The 19,518-nt window shown below is 39.3% G+C and overlaps 1 protein-coding gene across 1 annotated transcript; it reads left to right on the top strand.

The window, feature by feature from the left end:
* Positions 1–81: 81 nt before the first annotated feature.
* Positions 82–18,484, top strand: LOC146463340 (bifunctional epoxide hydrolase 2-like). The gene is made up of 19 exons (XM_085084592.1): positions 82–258; positions 1,945–2,014; positions 2,282–2,441; positions 2,956–3,143; positions 3,859–3,981; positions 8,294–8,362; positions 8,476–8,571; positions 9,289–9,367; positions 10,945–10,979; positions 11,661–11,687; positions 12,628–12,713; positions 13,721–13,832; positions 14,608–14,682; positions 14,968–15,001; positions 15,667–15,769; positions 16,666–16,735; positions 16,865–16,945; positions 17,894–17,952; positions 18,073–18,484. The coding sequence occupies exons 1-19, from the start codon at positions 164–166 to the stop codon at positions 18,149–18,151; spliced, it is 1,641 nt and encodes a 546-aa protein (XP_084940718.1). The 5' UTR covers positions 82–163; the 3' UTR covers positions 18,152–18,484.
* Positions 18,485–19,518: the final 1,034 nt, after the last annotated feature.

Below are 19,518 nucleotides of genomic sequence, written 5' to 3'. Positions count from 1 at the left end.
CAAATCTCATTTTAGAAAAATACAATTTAATTTATCCGCTGACTTTTTTCTGAGCAAGCGGTCTCGTTCCCAGGATTTAATGGTATTCAAGATGGCGGATCACGAGTGAACGAAAGATAAGAAAAGAAGAAGTTGCACTGCAAACTGGCATCTGTCACTGACAATGACGAAGCTCGTAATATTTGACCTTGGAGGTGTTATAGTTACAAGTCCTCTTTTTGCATTTCAAAAGTATTCATGGGAGAAAGGCATCCCAAGGTAGGGATTTTCAAAGTAAACCTTTACGAGTCTTGCATGGAATATAGCTGAAGCGCGCTGTTTGCCGAAGGAGATGTGCGTGTGAGATCTAAGCCTGGTAGTAAGATTTCCGGAGGTACAGCCCCGTAGATTAATTATACATTCGACTGACTTCCATGCTATCCTCATAAACAAACAGAAATTAAAAGTCAGGAAACAGAGCTTGAGTAAAAACATGAAAAATGAGGCCTTATGCAAAATCGTCTGCAAAATCCATGTATGGAGTTGTACAGAAATCTTTTCCCTAGCGTCAATTGTTTTTTGCTTCGTTTACCTAGATTACCGACGCATATAAATCCAGTGGACCTCAAGATAGTAATGTGTGCACAAACATGGTGCCTCATACAAGCCTCTGCTGTTTGCATATGTAACCACCCATCTAAGAATATGGTAATGGGGTGGGTGGAATGGGGCTTAAAAGATGAACTTCTGTTCCCCACACCTTTTTTTGGTTCCTGCCTCTAATGCACCGATCAACTCGAAACTTCAACATCCCCCCCCTGGGCAAACCCCTGGCATTTGAACTTTTGAAGATTCGATCGTTCAAATTCCTGCCTCCTCGGGCGAAAATGGTGTTCAAATGTCCTACCTTATCGTTGGATTTGTCTGTCAAATGCCCCTCCTAAAGAACAATCGTTGTCAGCTCCTGTCATGAGTTACTACAAAATACACAACTTTAACATTGAAACTAATGATTGGAAAAAACGGAAGAGATACAGCATTACAAAAAAAGGTCTTCAAAAGTGAGAGTGCTTTTAAAAATATTAATTATTTTTATAGATTGTATATAAACGATGTAGATTTTTTATACAATGACTCAAGCTGCGGCGTTGACCCGCAGTGAATAGTGAAAGAAATAAACACTGTCGAATGAAAAACCGCTTTGGCTTAAATTGCAAAATATTCTGCCACTCGAACAACATTCTACGTAGCCGGCTAACTAATTCATATGTATTTATGGTTCTTTAAACGATGTAGTTTTTTATGTAATGAGTCAAGCTGCGCCTTTCTCCCGCATTTGTGTCTGCAGAGGTTTTTCGAATAGCCATAAAACAGCAGTGAACAGTTAAGAAAAAAAAAACACGGTCGAATGAAAAACCGCCGCTTTTGCTTAAACTACAGAATACCCTGCCACTCGAACAGTCTACGTAGCAGGCTAACTCATTTTAAATATGTTGTATTTCTTGTTAAACAACCTTTGCCGTGTTTCGGAGATTGACATTGTCCGACTAAAACTCTTCCATCTCGTCCAAATACGTGTTTATAGCTGTTAGCGGCTTCGGCGCCCCCTCAAAAAAAGCGATTTGAAACCTGCCACTTCTGGTTCAATTTTCCCCACCCCACCCAGGCAAGGTCAAATTCCCCACCCCCGGGAAGGCCTTACCCGTCAAATTCCCCACTCCCGGGCACAGAAAATAGTCAAATGCCCGGGGTTTGCCCGGGGGGGGGATGTTGAAGTTTCGATTTGATCGGCGCATAAGCTCAATGCTTTTGGTTTTTCAAAACTTTTATCTCACAAATCCCAGTCCACATTATATCTGGGTCCCCCTCCTGTCTACCCCTCCCCCAACTTTTCAGGGTCTTGCTTGATAGGTAATCAATCTTTATTGTTAACTTTGCTAATGATATCATTATTTCTTTTTGCAGTGAGTTTGTGGTTAAAAGCTTTCTAACCAATGCAAAAAGACTTGACACTGGCCAAGTATCTCTTTCACAGGTCAGTATTTTATGTGAAGACTTTAAGAACTCACCGACATATGGAATGATAGCCAGCCCAATGCAGGCTGTCGAAAATGGAATGGGGCTGCGAATTTTCCAATTCATTACAGTGAAATACAGCCACCATCAGGGTACGGAAAACTGACTTCCTCTAATTAACTCCTTTTGCTGGCAGGGTATAATAATAATACTAAGTCACTTAAACCATTTCTTTGCCAACTAGAAATGTAAAATCTGTTTTCTGTTTTTTTTTTGTCCTCACCAGTTCTGCTCAGAAATGGACACAATCTACAAAGAGTATGCCTCAAAAGAGGGGTTTGACCTTTGCAAGGAGTTGAAATTTCAAGAAATCATGGATGAATACCTCTCATCTGCTAAAGTAATACCAGAAATGCTAAATGCATCAACGGTCCTGAGGAAGCATGGTAAAATTAACCTAGATAATATAAACAGTTACTGTTGTTTAGGAGAATGGGGAGGGGGTGGGGGTGGGAGGGTAGGAACCTCAAAGAAAAAGGTCAGGAACTGGGAAGCAAGGAGGAACCAGGGGAAAAAAGGCATCTGCACAACATCTAACTCTGTGGAAAGCTGGAAAACTTAACAAAAGTGCAAAAAAATGGGAGAAGATGCTGAAGAGGTGGGGAATGGGTGTGAAGAGTTTATGAAGCAAGGACTTCAAATCCCCGTGCCCCTCCTCCCTTTGGGAAGAGAACGGTTGAAGAGTTTGAGCCGCTACTGCCCAGTGATATTCTATTTAAACCATGCTGTATATTGCTGCCTATTTCAGTTGATGTTATCTTTCTTCATGCCCTTTTTTTGAAAAATATCTGTTAAATTTTGTATGAAATTTGTGGAACTTGTGTTCTGTTGGATGTTGTTTTAAAGTGCAACAAAGTTATTTAATAAATTCTCACTGGTCCTTTTTCAAACCTATTTCAGGCATCAAGACTTGCATTCTGACAAATAACTGGACCAATGACATGGAGACAAATTTTAAGATGTTGCCTTTTCCACACCTACTTCACTATTTTGATGATACGTTTGAGTCATGTAAACTTGGTCTTTCCAAACCTGACCCTAACATTTACAAGCTTGTCTGCTCCAAGATGAATGTGAAGCCTTCAGAGGTATGTGATTTTACATGTCACTATTTTAAGAAAGTCATGATCATGGCATTCGGCGGTGCAGCTATCCTTGAACCCAACTGGGGATTCAACCTGAAATGTTGCCATTTGTTATAATATGGAAATATGCAAACTCAAGAGGAAAACATTGAACATTATATCGCTAGTTTTTACTTAACTGTGTAAAAGCATTATTAATTAGAATGTGAATAATGCCCAAGTTAACTCAGCATGATTTATGATTTTGTTACCTTCCTCTCATTTTTGTTTCTTTTTAATTCTTTCAGCTTTTTTGATTGTAAATAAAATTAAAGACAATATTTTTTGCTTAAAACATCCTTTAGTGTATCAGCTACTTTTTCCGTACTCTGTCCTTATTAATCCTAATTTAATGCAAACATCTTGGAAACACATCACTATAATTACTTTTTACTATATTGCAAAGGTTAGTATTCTGCTATTTGGAATGGCATCAAATTGTCATGAAGGTCAATATTAATTTATTGAATGTGACAAACTATTAAAAAAGTTGAAATTTTTCTTTGAAACCATGCACTTGTAGATCTATACTTGTAAAACATGATTTTATTCATCCATTCCCTTGAAACTTAATTTTTTATAATAATTTATAAATTTTTGTTTCATCATAGGTGTTGCTTGAATTCATGTATGTTTCATTATCTAAAACTTATGGACAAGAACAAACTTCACTTTTCAGGTAATATTTTTGGATGATTCGCCTCAAAACCTTAAACCAGCAAAAGAGATGGGGATGACAACTATTCTTGTGAAAAGTCCTATCACAGCTTTAAAGGAATTGAAGGCACTTACAGGGATTGATGTAAGTTTTAACAAAAGGTTCTGTAATTGTTGTTGATCTTACTCTAAGTCAGTCCATCAGTCTATCAGTCTGTTAGTGTGTCAATCTGTAGGTGCATTAGTCAGTCAGTCAGTCAGTCAGTCAGTCTGTCAGTCAGTCATTCAGTCAAGTCGCTCAATCAGCCAAGTCAGTCAGTCAGGTCAATCAGTCAGTCAGTCAGTCAGTCAGTCAGTCAGGCAGTCAGCTCAGTCAGGTCAGGCAGTCAAGTCAGTCAGTCAGTCAGTCAGGCGGTCAGGTCAGTCAGGTCAGGCAGTCAAGTCAGTCGGTCAGTCAGTCAGTCAGTCAGTTAGTCAGTCAGTCAGTCAAGTCAGTCAAGTCAGCCAAGTCAGCCACTCAGTCAGTCAGTCTGGTCAGGCAGTCAAGTCAGTCAGTCAGTCAGTCAGGCAGTCAGGTCAGGCAGTCAAGTCAGTCAGTCAGTCAGTCAGTCAGTCAGTCAGTCAGTCAGTCAGTCAGTCAGTCAGTCAGTCAGTCAGTCAGGCAGTCAGATCAGGCAGTCAAGTCAGTCAATCAGATCAGGCAGTCAGATCAGACAGTCAAGTCAGTCAGTCAGTCAGTCAAGTCAGTCAAGTCAGCCAAGTCAGCCACTCAGTCAGTCAGTCAGTCAGTCAGTCAGTCTGGTCAGGCAGTCAAGTCAGTCAGTCAGGCAGTCAGGTCAGGCAGTCAGTTAGATTAGGCAGGCAGTCAGGCAGTCAGATCAGGCAGTCAAATCAGTCAATCAGATCAGGCAGTCAGATCAGACAGTCAAGTCAGTCAGTCAGTCAATCAGATCAGTCAGTCAGCTCAGGCAGTCAAGTCGGTCAGTCACTCAGTCAGTCAGGTCTGGCAGTCAAGTCAGTCAGTCAGTCAGTCAGTCAGTCGGTCAGGTCAGGCAGTCAAGTCAGTCAGGCAGTCAGTCAGTCAGTCACTCAGTCAGTCAAGTCAGGCAATCAGATCAGTCAAGTCAGGCAGGCAGTCAGTCAGTCAGTCAGTCAGTCAAGTCAGGCAGTCAGTCAGATCAGTTCGTCAGTCAGGTCAGTCACTCAGTCAGTCAGGTCGGGCAGTCAAGTCAGTCAGGCAGTCAATCAGTCAGTCAGTCAGGCAGTCAGTCAGCCAGGTCAGGCAGTCAAGTCAGTCAGTCAGGCAGTCAGTCAGTCAGTCAGTCAGTCAGATCAGTCAAGTCAGTCAGTCACTCAAGTCAGCCAAGTCAGTCAGTCAGTCAGTCAGGCAGTCAGCCAGGTCAGTTAGTCAGGCAGGCAGTAAAGTCAGCCAAGTCAGTCAGTCAGTCGGGTCAGGCAGTCAAGTCAGTCAGGCAGTCAGTCGGTCCGACATGCAGTCAAATGTTCGCGTCAGGCAGTCAAGTCAGTCAGTCAGTCAGTCAGTCAGTCAGGTCCGGCAGTCAAGTCAGTCAGGCAGTCAGTCAGTCAGTCAGTCAGTCAGTCGGTCGGTCAGGTCAGGCAGTCAAGTCAGTCAGGCAGTCAGTCAGTCAGTCACTCAGTCAGTCAGGTCAGGCAGTCAGTCAAGTCAGCCAAGTCAGTCAGTCAGTCAGTCAGTCAGTCAGTCAGGCAGTCAGTCAGTCAGTCAGTCAGTCAGGCAGTCAGCCAGGTCAGTTAGGCAGGCAGTAAAGTCAGCCAAGTCAGTCAGTCAGTCAGTCGGGTCAGGCAGTCAAGTCAGTCAGGCAGTCAGTCGGTCAGACAGTCAGTCAAATGTTCGGGTCAGGCAGTCAAGTCAGTCAAGTCAGTCAGGTCAGTCTAGTCAGTGAAGTCAGTGAAGTCAGTGAAGTCAGTGAAGTCAGTCAAGTCAGTCAAGTCAGTCAGTCACTCAGTCAGGCAGTCAGTCAGGTCAGTCAGTCAGTCAATCAGTCAAGTCAGTCAGGCAGGCAGGCAGTCAGCCAAGTCAGGCAGTCAGGTCAGTCAGTCAGTCAGTCAGTCAGTGAAGTCAGCCAAGTCAGTCAGGCAGTCAGGTCAGTCGGGTTAGGCAGTCAAGTCAGCCAAGTCAGTCAGGCAGTCAGTGAGGTCAGTCGGGTCAGACAGTCAGTCAGTTGGGTCAAGCAGTCAAGTTAGTCAGTCGGTCAGTCAGTCGGTCAGTCAGTCAGACAGTCAGACAGTCAGTCATTCAGGTCAGGCAGTCAAGTCAGTCAAGTCAGCCAAGTCAGTCAGTCAGGCCGTCAGTCAGATCAGGCAGTCAAGTCAGTCAGTCAGATCAGTCAGTCAGTCAGTGAGGCAGTCAGTCAGGCAGTCAGTCAGGTCAGGCACTCCAGCAGTCAGTCAGGTCAGGGAGTCAAGTCAGTCAGGCAGTCAGTCAGTCAGTCAGTCAGTCAAGTCAGGCAGTCAGTCAGGTCCGGCAGTCAAGTCAGTCAGGCAGTCAGTCAGTCAGTCAGTCACTCAGTCAGTCAGTCAGTCACTCAGTCAGTCAGTCAGTCAGTCACGTCAGGCAGTCAGATCAGTCAAATCAGTCAGTCAGTCAAGTTAGCCAAGTCAGTCAGGCAGTCAGCCATGTCAGTTAGTCAGGCAGGCAGTCAAGTCAGCTAAGTCAGTCACTCAGTCAGGCAGTCAAGTCAGTGAAGTCAGTCAGTCAGGCCGTCAGTCAGTCAGTCAGTCAGTCAGTCAGTCGGGTCAGGCAGTCAAGTCAGTCAGGCAGTCAGTCGGTCAGACAGTCAGTCAAATGTTCGGGTCAGGCAGTCAAGTCAGTCAAGTCAGTCAGGTCAGTCTAGTCAGTCAAGTCAGTGAAGTCAGTCAGTCACTCAGTCAGGCAGGCAGTCAGGTCAGTCAGTCCAGCAGTCAGTCAAGTCAGTCAAGTCAGTCAGTCACTCAGTCAGGCAGTCAGTCAGGTCAGTCAGTCAGTCAGTCAGTCAGTCAGTCAAGTCAGTCAGGCAGGCAGGCAGTCAGCCAAGTCAGGCAGTCAGGTCAGTCAGTCAGTCAGTCAGTCAGTGAAGTCAGCCAAGTCAGTCAGGCAGTCAGGTCAGTCGGGTTAGGCAGTCAAGTCAGCCAAGTCAGTCAGGCAGTCAGTGAGGTCAGTCGGGTCAGACAGTCAGTCAGTTGGGTCAAGCAGTCAAGTCAGTCAGTCGGTCAGTCAGACAGTCAGACAGTCAGACAGTCAGTCATTCAGGTCAGGCAGTCAAGTCAGTCAAGTCAGCCAAGTCAGTCAGTCAGGCTGTCAGTTGGGTCAGGCAGTTAAGTCAGTCAAGTCAGCCAAGTCAGTCAAGCAGTCAGGTCAGTCAGTCATTCAGTCAAGTCAGCCAAGTCAGTCAGTCAGTCAGATCAGTCGGGTCAGACAGTCAGTTAGTTGGGTTAAGCAGTCAAGTCAGTCAGTCGGTCAGTCAGTCAGTCAGTCAGCCAGACAGTCAAACACTCAGTCATTCGGGTAAGGCAGGTAAGTCAGTCAAGTCAGCCAAGTCAGTCAAGCAGTCAGGTCAGTCAGTCAGGCAGTCAAGTCAGCCAAGTCAGTCAGTCATTCAGTTAGTCAGATCAGTTGGGTCAAGCAGTCAAGTCAGTCAGTCGGTCAGTCAGTCAGTCAACCAGACAGTCAGACAGTCAGTCATTCTGGTCAGGCAGTCAAGTCAGTCAGTCAGTTAGACAGTCAGTCATTCTGGTCAGGCAGTCAAGTCAGTCAAGTCAGCCGAGTCAGTCAGTCAGGCCGTCAGTCAGGTCAGGCAGTTAAGTCAGTCAAGTCAGCCAAGTCAGTCAAGCAGTCAGGTCAGTCAGTCAGGCAGTCAAGTCAGTCTAGTCAGCCAAGTCAGTCAGGCAGTCAAGTCAGTCAAGCCAGTCAGTCAGGCCGTCAGTCAATCAGTCATTCAGTCAGTCAGGGCAGTCAGGTCAGATAGTCGGGTCAGGCAGTCAAGTCAGTCACGTCAGTCAAGTCAGCTAAGTCAGTCAGTCAGTCAGCAAAATCAACCAATCAACAAGTCACAGTAAATGAGCAGTCAAGATTATCAAACAGATATTCAGTTTATTGCTGATTTGAGCAGGTCAGTCAGTCAGTCAGTCACCCTGGTGGACAGTCAAGTCTCCAGGTTAAAATAACTTGAGAATGATGTATTATTCAGTGAAATGCCGCAGGCATACTTGGAAAAAAATCTTATTGCTCCTATCAGGAGTTGAACCTAAGACCTTCCAATTACTAGTTTGGGTGCTCTATCACTGACCTACAGGAGACTTGTGGGAACTTCTTACTTGGCAGATGGTTAATCGGTTGGCGAGATGGCTCTCATGGCCAATCTCTTAGTCAACCCATACAAGTACAAAATGCAATTTGTTTAATCATAGCACTTTACAGAAACTTCCTTCTTGTTTTGCAGGTTTTTCAACAATATGCAGTTGAGCCGTGTACTCCTCAAAATGTAGTTCACTGTTATGTGAATCTTAAGGTTATACCATCCTAATATTTCATTTTCTTCCTTGTGAATTATGTGACATCAATGCTCAGATTGATGTGCCAAAATGACAAACTAAAAGTACCTTTTGTTTTGTTGACTTGTAGACAGGCATAAGGATACACTATGTGGATATGGGACAGGGTCCAGTCGTCATTCTGCTTCATGGCTTTCCTGAGTTGTGGTACATTTGGAAATACCAGGTAATTCCAAATGGTGCTAGTAAATTTAGAGGCAGGTTTTAAAGAGGATCTGGTTAATTCTCATTCTATTTATCTTTAGCCATGACCTCCATCTAAGACTCGTTGCGTCAGTTATTAAAAGACAGTTTAGACGGTGTTTAACAAAACCGCATTCTAAGCCATTTTCAATTTTGCCAACAGTCATATCTAAACATTGTCTGCTACTGCCAGTTACAAGAAGGCTTGCATCCCAGACTAGAAAACTATTTATCTACTGAAAATAAACCAATCATAAAGGATTTGGAGGCTCACTGATTGTCTTAAGCCGCAGCCTAAGTAAGACTCTGTTTAAATAGCTGGCCCATTATTTTTTGTTAAATACATAATAAATAGTGTTAAGTTTTTGGTGCTGATATGCTACTTACTCACTTAGCTCCAGGCTCAAGTAAATATATTTAAATATTGAGATATAATTAATATGTATTTTTCAGTTAATGACATAGGCATACTCGGACGAAGGAAATCTTAGTTCTCCCAACAGGAGTTGAACCTATGGCCTTCAGTTTATTACTAGTTCAGATGCTCTTCCACTGAGCTAGAGGAGACTTGCAGGGACTAAGGCCATTAAACTAGGTTCATGGGACAAACATCCTGCATACTGCTGGGATTTGAATGTTGATGAGTGGTATTTAGTTTAATCTAAAAGTAAGTTTAGTTGGCTGTCTGTTTCATTTTCAGGTCACAGCTCTTGCTATTGCTGGCTATAGAGTGATAGCACCAGATCTGCGAGGAATGGGACAAACATCTAGTCCTTATGGTGTGTTTATGAACTGACAGTGCTTTTTGGAAGGCTTCTCCATATTAAGGTCATTCCCCTGTTTTGCAGTGCGCAACTCTACTGCGCACATTGGCAAAATAAGAAATTTACGCTCATTTCTAGCTAACTACTGAGTATCACTCAATCTGACTTGCATCTAACAACAAAATTGTTAATTTGCATTTTGCGCGGAAATTAAGGTGTTTTCATAAGACTCGCCCCAGTCCCTTCGCGGAGAAACCAGTTTTGAAGCTCGATTTACCACTGCTTTGTGAAATATCTGGAAAACAAACCCGGCGAACCTATTTTCTCTTTTCAGATTTCTAACCACAATATCGTTTACTAACTACCGTGAAAATTTAAGGAAAATCCTAGTGTTCGAAATATCAAATTTTGCACCTAATATCTAGCCAATGGACATTTTGGTCTAGCTTCAGAAGTAAGGAATTAGATTATTTTGTTGAATATCTCAGTAGTACTGGTTACGAATAGTTTTCACACAGATTTCGCATCGAAAATGATTTATGAACAAGGAAAAAATTCTAGGGAATGAGCCGTTAACTGTTCTCTTCAGAAAATAATTCCTGTTTTTGGCAAATGCTCTATTATAGTCCTTTTTGTCTAAACATGCAAAAATTAACATATTTCAATGCTTCGTTGCTGAAGAACAAGCATGGGGACCCCCTCTTTTTATTTCATTTTTGTAGTTTACATAATTATAGTGAACCACACATGGGCAAAGTTTGGAAAAAATCTGAGTGTAGGTTCTATTTTAGGGGAATGACCTTAATAAGTGCTAAACAGCACAAAAGAACATACTGAGGGATTGCAGCTTAACCCTTTCCAGCCTAAGTTTTCTTGGCCTAATTTTCCAAAACGGCAAATAACAACACAATGCTCATGTGTGATGTACCATTTGGAAGGTCTTGATGAGTGAAATTCATTTCTCATCTCAAGATAACTGAAGGAAATGAGGTCTTTGACAGAAATGGTTTTAAAACATCAAAATTTATAACTACAAAATTTCACTGATTGGCACATGTGATATGTCTACCCCCAAGCTGTAGATTAATGTGCAGCTTTTAATACATAGAGTCACATTAGATACAGTATGTCAGAGTCCATAAATGCATCAAATTAAAAAATTTGAAAAAAAAATATGGGGTGGTAGGGGGTACCATTTCTTCTTTAAATGCAAAGATCTTTCCAAGACCAGTTTGCTGACAAAATTTCAATGCAATTGACCAAATATTGACCAAGTTATTTGGGGACCCACCATGATGGTTCTCTGGCCAAAAAAAAGGGTTAACAGAAGAAACCTCTAACCAATACTTTGACTCCAAAAATTCCCTGATCACTTGTGATTATCTATGATCATACTATTCAAGGTTTAGGTGTTTTGAGGAAGCACACAACATCAGACTGACTTACTTTAACACACCATGTCCGACAGTTTTGACAAAAGAAAGTACAAAATAATTAATTAAATAAAAAAAGACTCAACATGTTCATGACAGAAGCAACTCAGACATAGTGATACAATGCACCATTTTACATGTATGTTTATGTCATTTCAGAAATTGATGCTTATGGCCGTGAAATAGTCTGTGCTGTAAGTCAATTTTCAGCATGTCTTTTTGTAATGTGTGAGTGATAATCATGGCTGTTCATTGAAATGAGGAAAGTGAAGCCAGTTTCAAGTCTTGTTATAAACTGCACATCAGTGGATGGTGAGTGTGAGAGATATCCAAGGGACTTCACTTTGGTCAGCTTTAGGTGAAATACTGCAGCTCCTGTTTGCTGGTCATCCTTACAACTCATAGAAAGTGACAGTTTAGCTAACCTTGTGAACTGAATGACCTGGACTTAGTCCAACAAAATTTAATGAAAAAACAAAAAAACAGAACTTTTAACAGTATTTTCGCCCTCATTTCAAGTGTGGTGGGTGACTGTGGATATCCAGCCATTCAGACTCTGTTCCCATCATTTGACACTCTCACAAAGCATGCATGAGTCCCACCCCCAAGGTGAGGTGTACAGAGACACCAGGAAGGGGGAGTACTCTGATCTGTGGCATACTCTAGATAAACAAGCTTATTGTACCATGCTCGTAACTGGTGGAAAGATTTCTCTTGAATTGCAGTAGGCTGCTAACCTTCAAAATTACTTAACTCTATTTTCTTGGTTAATATTTAACTAAATAATAAACAAATAATAATAATAAATAATATTTCATTTGAGTTATAAGTAAGCTGTACAATCATATTTTTATTATTTTATTATTTTTCTTCAGGATGTTATTGCCCTGATGAATTCTCTGGTGAGTGGTTAGCTCCAGATTTTTACTGAAAAAAGAAAGAAAAACAAGAGAAAGATATATAATCTCCTTTCAGACTGAATCAAACTTATGATGTCTTCTCAATAATTTAGATCAGGCAATGCAGATTACATAAACAAGTGAAAACAAAATGATAAAACCAAACAATGTTTCGGAGTCATCATGTTTTCACTTGTTTATGTAAAACTAAACCTTTACTTGTAATGCAGATTAATTATTTTTAATAATTCAAGAAATTAACTTTGTTTATTAATCTCTTTGAAGAAAGCTTGTCTGACCAATTCATGGTAACTACTTCCAGTGTAAATAAACCAAAGTCATTGCAGGGCTGACACTATGACAAAGGGCAATTTATTTGGGCCAATATTTCAACTAGTACAACTAGTCTTCTTCAGGGACAAAGAGAGTTAACTCTGGCCCTGAAGAAGACTATACTCAGTTGTGGTACAAGTTGAAATGTTGGCTCAAATAAATAAGCCATTTGTCGTAGTGCCCTGCGATCAGTTTGGTTTATTTACATGTAAAGTGACGTCTGGCACGTGCATTTCTACTACAAGAGATCCGGCAACGGAATGTATTCAGAACAGTTTATTTGTGCGTCTTGTGGTCACCTGCATTCTAAAAGTTTCATAATTACTTCCAGTGGTTATAGTGAAGGTAATGATGGTGCAGTTTTCAAAGACTAAAGTGTGACTGAAACACCATTATGATTATTCGTTTGGTGATCAACGTGTCTGCGCATGTAATACAAAATAGTCATCAGTATCTTTTAAAGTCTGATTGTTTATTTGTTAGCCTGAAATCTTGTTTCCTTTACTAGTTCTGAAAACCAACCTTTTACTGTGATTCTTTAAAAGTAGTGCTGAATTTTTTTTAATGCTGTGATAGTCAAACAATGGGCTGAATTTATTTCTTTCATTAGTATATACAGCAAGCCACAGTCGTAGGTCGTGATCTTGGAGGATTTATTGCCTGGGACCTCAGTCTTCACTACCCTGAGCGCATCTTGTGAGTCATTGTGATATCCTCGTTTTAATATTTCCTAACATTATATATATTAACTATCTTAACATTTTACTTCAGTTAAGGGACGGTACCTCGATCCTAATTATACAAACTAAGATAGTTTTGGGTGGCTTAGGGCTATGTGGGAAAAGCAGATCTTAGCAAGGGCTATTTGAATCCCAAAAGAAAATTAGTGCTAACCATGCATTTTTCAGACTGAGATAATTAAGCAACAATAATTCCAGAAACGTTAAAATACATAACGCTGTGTGGCATTTTTTTTTGTTCGAAATAGAAGTTTAATTATCTCTGAAAAATGTGTGGCTACTCCCAGAATGTTCTTTTTGAATTTGAAGAGGTCTTGGTAAGAACATCTTTTCCTATATAATAATTAGTAGTTGTAAACTGTGCAAAACAGTTTTATACTTAGTTCTCATCTTTCTTAAGAAATTAGAGGTTCTTGGACCATCTCAAGATTCGCAGGACATATGCCCAGTAGCAAAAGCAGGCACTGTCCTTAAATCACAGAAATTATACATAGGACAATTGAAATAAATATTGTAAACAACAACATTGTAAAGCTAAATTTACTGCTTGTAATATGCATGGTGTGTCATGTCTTTAGTTAATGTTAACAGTACTTTGAAATGTCTTGCTGGCTGCCTAAATAGCTGTAGATATGATAGATGTTTCCACTAACTTATTACTCTCCAACACATGCTATCAAGTGAAACTTTATTGTGCTTTTCATTTGCCAGAACTGGCTGCCCAGACTGTAAATTACGTCATTTTGAAGGGATGGTGCTGCAAAATCTTGAAAAATGAAGAAATATCAGTTTGAAAATGGTACATGCTATTTTGAAGAAATTTCAAGGACTAGGATAAAACTTATCCTTCAAATGGGTAAATTCTGTTTATGAACTGCTCAGTTTGGTCAGCCAGTTCTGTTAAATGGAAAAAACCCTTAATATTTCAATGTTTCTTAGTTTGTTTTCTGCTCTTTTCTTCAGTGCTGTGATAAATATGACTCCTTTTTTACCCACTTTTCCTAACATCAATCCACTGGAGAGATTGCAGGCAAACCCAGGAGTATATCAATACCAACTCTACTTCCACACAGAGGTATAAGTTCTTCAGGGTTTTTTTTCTTTTACCTTAATTAGCAATTGACCCAGATTTTGGCTGTGTGCAAGTGAATTGTCTACCAAAAACTGAAAAAATTAACTAAAGAAGATTTTTTTTAGCTTTGCACGGGATCAGAGGTCACCCAATTCAGTTTTAGTATAAAGTACATCATTGATGCTTATTTGTGAACTTGGACCAAACAAGATTGTTTTGTAGTCTATCTTATTCTGTGACCATGATGTTTTTGATTTAAACTACTGTAAGTTGTTTTCAGATAATGTTGGGTTTCTGCATTTCATCTTTCTCCTTCTCTCTGTTTTCTTTTTATTAACTTTTTTCTACTCTAACCCATTATTGACCAGGTTAAATCTAGAAATGGTAGCAATGTAAATGGATGTGGGTTGAAGTTGTTGTTACTTAGAACTAAATTGTCCCTATCCAGACAGTTTTTTTCTGTAGGTTCTCCGGTTTTCCTCCCCACATAAAAACCAACATTTCTAAATTCCAATTTGACAAGGAAACAGTGGATGAAGGATAATTCGGTGGATAAGACATTGAAATTCCCATTTCTTTTTTTCTTTCTTTATTTATTTAATATTCATTTATCAGTGTTTCCTCATATGCCTTTTCTGTGCATCCTGTCGTCTCAAAAAACTGGCAGTGATTTTCCAAACAGCCATTTTGTGCCTTCCCCATTTAAGAACTTTCCAGACAATGGAAGAACAATAGGAAAATGCTTCATTTTGTCAAATTGATCTCATTACATCAACAGGGTGTTGCGGAAAAAGAACTTGAGAGAGATGTCAAACGATCTTTCATCTCGTTGATAAGAGGAGCTACAGATATGGTGAGACCAGTTAATGAAAGATTGAAACTTATATTAATACTTCTCCAGGTCTTACAGGGAGGAACACTTGATTTCAAGGGGTCATTGTTTAAAATATTTTCTTCAAAGGGGTTCAGCTTTTATTTCAGAAAGAAATTTTTTTCAAATGGATGTAATTAAGTTTAGTTTCACATATTTTTTTAAATATTTTTTTTTCAAAGGTTATGGTCTCCTTATGTTGTATTAATGTTACTTAATAAACCAAGTGTGTGGTAAACCAAATTATGCTATTTTCCTTTTTATCAGGTCAGAGTGAGCACTGGGGATGTTTTGGAAAGAGGTGAGTATTTAATATTGATTTTCAAAAGTGTACTTTCTAATTGAGCATTTGTTGGTAAAACTTACGGTACTTCTGAAGTCAAGTAAAAAGAACCAAAAAATGCCTGGGGGAGGGGAGGTACAGGGGTTGGAGCTTCCTGTACAATTTACTCCCAGTTCCCACACCTCCCTTGTTGGTATATACCCTCTCTTAGGTGCCGTGATTTTGCATAATTTACAGAACATATCCATATCCACAGTCTGGTCATTAGTATTCCAAGAGAGAGAGAGTGTCAAAATTGAGTAGTAAGTATAAAGTATAAAGGGTGGGGTGAGAGGATTCAAATAAAAAACCCTCTTTGGGGGGAGTATGGATATTTACTGCAACATTAACACATTTCATCCAGGCATACCCATACAACAAGTTTCCTTTCCACTCCTTAGGAATATATTTATCTTTATGCTAGCTGGGATGTAGCTGAGATTTCCAATGGAAGTTAAGACGTGTCACATTAAAATTAACGAATAGTTGACTAGACTTACTGGGTTTTGAATTAATGATTTTCAGCTGGAAAAATCAAGATAACTTAGTCATCAGGGCAACTTTTTTCTGCCTTGTGTGTATTATAGTTCAATTCCTGCAAAATTTTAAGGCATTATTTTAAACAAAGTATAATTTTATTTCAGGTGGACTTTTTGTTGGGCTGTCAGACAAAATTGAAAAGAGCTGGATTCTAACTGATGATGATGTGAAGTATCTTGTTGAGATGTATTCCAAAACAGGATTTAGGTTTGTTTAATTACTCACAAAAAAAAAACGCCAAGCATTTCAATCTATTTATTTTTTCTGCAAGATTTGACTTGGTCATTCACCCAGACATTCAGTGAAAGTTGCTTTCGATATGTGGAAAAAATGCAGAAATGATTGGTACGGAGGTTAATCACAATACAGCAAGTCACAGTCTGTTGCAGCAGTGTATATTAAATTAATTAAAAGTAACATTGTGATTTGAACTTAATGTTATTGCAGTCATGAAAAGTAACATTTTATTAAGAGTGATGTTTTCAATATTACAGTCGACTCCTGATAACTCGAACCCTCGCTAACTCGAACCTCTAACTAACCAATTTTCCTTTCCTTTCAGGTCTTTTTCTATTATATAATTTTACCCTCGATAACTCGAACTCCCGATAACTTGAATCTTTTTCAATTTCTGTTGAAGGTTCGAGTTATCGGGAGTCGACTGTATTTACTGCTGTTTTATCAATAAACTTTCAAAGTCGACTTTGTGGAAACTAATACAAACTATTAAAGCAAACATAAATTAATAATGCATTTGGCAGTCTAGTGGTTAGAGCGCCGGTCTTGCAATCTGGAGGTTCCAGGTTCAAATCTCACTCTGACCACTTGAATTTGTTTTACAGTAATCCTGTTGTCAAATCCAAGGCCATGCTATGTATTTTAAAATTAAATACCGGTAGCTACTTGGTCTGCCTCCCACCAGTTACAATCTTTAACAAACTTAATGTTATGACAAGTTTGTTTAATTTTTTTCAGTGTCCCCAATTAGCATCTCAGCGCTAAATACTTGTCATTAATAATTGTTGTTACTGAGAAAGATGAAGTCAGTTAAGCTAATTAACACATGTTGCATGTATTTGGCAGAAATTGTTTGTCCTTTTCAGAGGGCCATTAAATTGGTACAGAACTATGGAGAAAGACTGGCAATGGAATTGTAAAATATCTGGACGCAAGGTAATGCTTGAACTGATCATCGCACTCACAGACATGTCTGCATATTGCTCAGCAAAATGGCTGATAACAACTTTGTTTGACCGTGTAATGGTGTATCATGAGTAAAGATTTCTTCTGCTGGTTTGCTAGGTACAGCAACCAAGTTTAATGATCACTACAGGACATGACATTCTTATCAGACCTCAGTTTTGTGCCAAAATGGATCACTGGGTAAGAAAAAGTACTACTGAACAATCTTTTTAAGGTATTTTTTTTAACCGCTGAGTTGTTAGGATCACGGGAAGGATTTTTCATTCCGGTAAAAAAATACGTTGTAAGTGATCATGTTGATTCATATATTTGCCCTCTATGGAATGGTATAAATCACTACAGTCATTGGTTTAATTTCCATTCATGCCTGAATTTTTTAAAGTAGTTTTCCTTTGCTTAAGGACGGTGCCTACTATTGTTACTGCGCATCACAAGATACTCGGGTTTCCTATGGGTGGTGCCTACTAATACTGGGATATTTTTGCGCGGCTTAAAACTATACAGAGAGAGCAGAACTTAGCAAATGCTTTTGGTATCTCAAAAGAAAATTGAGGGTAACCATGCATTTTTCACAGATAATTAAGCTTCAATTTAGGAAAAAATCCCATACATTGCTTTATATTTTGGCGCTTTTTAGAGATATTATTGCTTAATTCCCTCTGAAAAATGCGTGGTTACCCCCAATTTTCCTTTTGGATTCCAATAGGCCTTGCTAAGATCTGCTTTTCTCGCATAGTCATAAACCGGCAAAAAATACTTCGGTATTAGTAGGCACCGTCCTTAACATGCAAAATAATGTATTATCTTAATGTTATCTTAATGAATTATAGAGGCTATTGAAATTCATTGCTAGGCTCCGACATTGAATCGCGACGTTGGATATGAGCTCCTGACGATCTACTGGGACGTTGATATTTTATCAACTTAATCATGTGACAAAACGTCCTACACCACTTGACAAGGATTCCGAGAGGGAGTTGAAAGCTTGTATTTCAACATAAATTTTCGATCCTAAAAACGAAACCTTTTTGTTTGATATAATGACATGATCGAGGAACAATTTTTTTTCTAATATCTTAATGTTATTGACATCTGCCCACCACTTATGATTTATTTTCTGTTTTTAAGGTTCCTAAACTAGATCGAGCACACATAGAGGAGGCAGGTCACTTTGTTACTCTGGAATGGTATGTCGTCAGTGTTTCATGTTATTCCTGATCACTTTTCAGCATGGCTTGAAGAGTAATTTCAAGAATGTTTTTCTTTCCAATCCTTTGTTGTAAGTGTTAACTGTATTTCTTCTTCAGTCCCTTAGAGCTCAACAGAATTATGGTGGAGTGGTTAAACAAAGTTCACTCAGCACAATCTGATTTATCCAAGCTGTGAGAAGCCATCAGCCAAGTTATGGAATGCCCAGAGATTTTTTTTAAAAAATAAGATATTATTCTAAAACACGATATAAGGAAAAGAAACTTTTAATTCAGGCTGAAAAGCCTTTGAATCTGGCAGTATGTTAAGTGCCATGGCATAACTTGTGTATTGGAGAGGTGAAGAAAGCAAGTTTTCCTCCTAGGGGAGGGTGGGGGTTGGGTGGCGTTCTCAAGAAAGTTTTAAGGGAGGCTCCTCCCAAGGTCAAAATCCATACCCTGAAACACCATTCACCATTCTAACAAAACAAAACAAAACTAAAACAAAAAAAAAAAAAAAAAGAAACAAGAACACCTTACTCCCAGTTTCTGGAATTATAATGAACTGTTGTAGATGAAAGCAGAGTTCAAGTTTTGAGGATTACAATTTACTTTAATTTACAAAGATTCACACTGTAAAATTTCCATACACCTTATTCGGAAAGTGACTGAACCACCTTGTTTTATTTTGGGCTAACTACAACACTACGTCTGTTCTATATTTTTACATGGTTTGTCAAACAAAGCAACACTGTTCCTGACGTGTCAACAAGACCAATTTAAAATTAATGAAACAAACCTTATGCTACACCATTCCTGAAAATCAGTTTTATTACTCCTTCTAAAACGTGATTGCTCATTTCTTTCATTTGTTAGAATCCAATCTACATGATGATCACTACACTCTCTTTCTTATTTACAATCTAACTAACTACATTGGGTTATTTTAGGCATTAATTTAGATTCAGACAGTACGTCACCTGTAAATTTACCAAGCTAACACAGATTGATCAGTACAGTATATATAAACGTTGGAATAATTCAAGGCCAATAAATCACTAGAAACAATCATGACTGTCCACCTTCTCTGTAAGATAATAAATATATTTTTTATTAATTATAATAAAATATTTGTCTCAAAGTGTCTCAAATCTTAATGTGACTTTATTCAAACACCTCACTTTTGAATGAAAACCACACAGAAGGTGATTTGTCAGAGAAGTAGGACCTGGATGCTGTCCCACAGCTAACTTGACATGTTTCATCTAAATACGATATGCTTTCAAATCAAATTTTAGAAAATAAACTAGTTCCGTAGAGCTCTTTTCAAAATAAAATATTTGCAAGTTATCTGTAATGTTTTGTGACCTTTCGATACGAAATGTTTCACTACCTGGCAACAGTCAAGAGTCCCAATTGGTTCATTAACAGAATTACATGTCAAAATTGTGTACAAAATCAATGTCTTTGGCACCAAGGAAGATGGATACTATCAACAGCGTTCAGTTTAAATCTCTGAGTTTGAAATTCAGGAGTAGTCAAGAACCCGAATAAAAATCGTTTCAA

This window comes from Pavona decussata, unplaced genomic scaffold (assembly GCF_977016875.1).
Source record: "Pavona decussata unplaced genomic scaffold, jaPavDecu1.1 SCAFFOLD_179, whole genome shotgun sequence".
Lineage (NCBI taxonomy): Eukaryota > Metazoa > Cnidaria > Anthozoa > Scleractinia > Agariciidae > Pavona > Pavona decussata.
The sequence above is the reverse complement of the archived record's forward strand: the minus strand, read 5'-3'. Positions and strand labels throughout refer to the sequence as shown.

Bases quoted from the DNA above. Each gene is read 5' to 3' on its own strand.
- LOC146463340 (XM_085084592.1), top strand. From the start codon at position 164: ATGACGAAGCTCGTAATATTTGACCTTGGAGGTGTTATAGTTACAAGT. The intron at 2,442-2,955 runs GTAAAATTAACC...AACCTATTTCAG, and splicing joins AACGGTCCTGAGGAAGCATG to GCATCAAGACTTGCATTCTG. The intron at 3,144-3,858 runs GTATGTGATTTT...TTCACTTTTCAG, and splicing joins TGAATGTGAAGCCTTCAGAG to GTAATATTTTTGGATGATTC.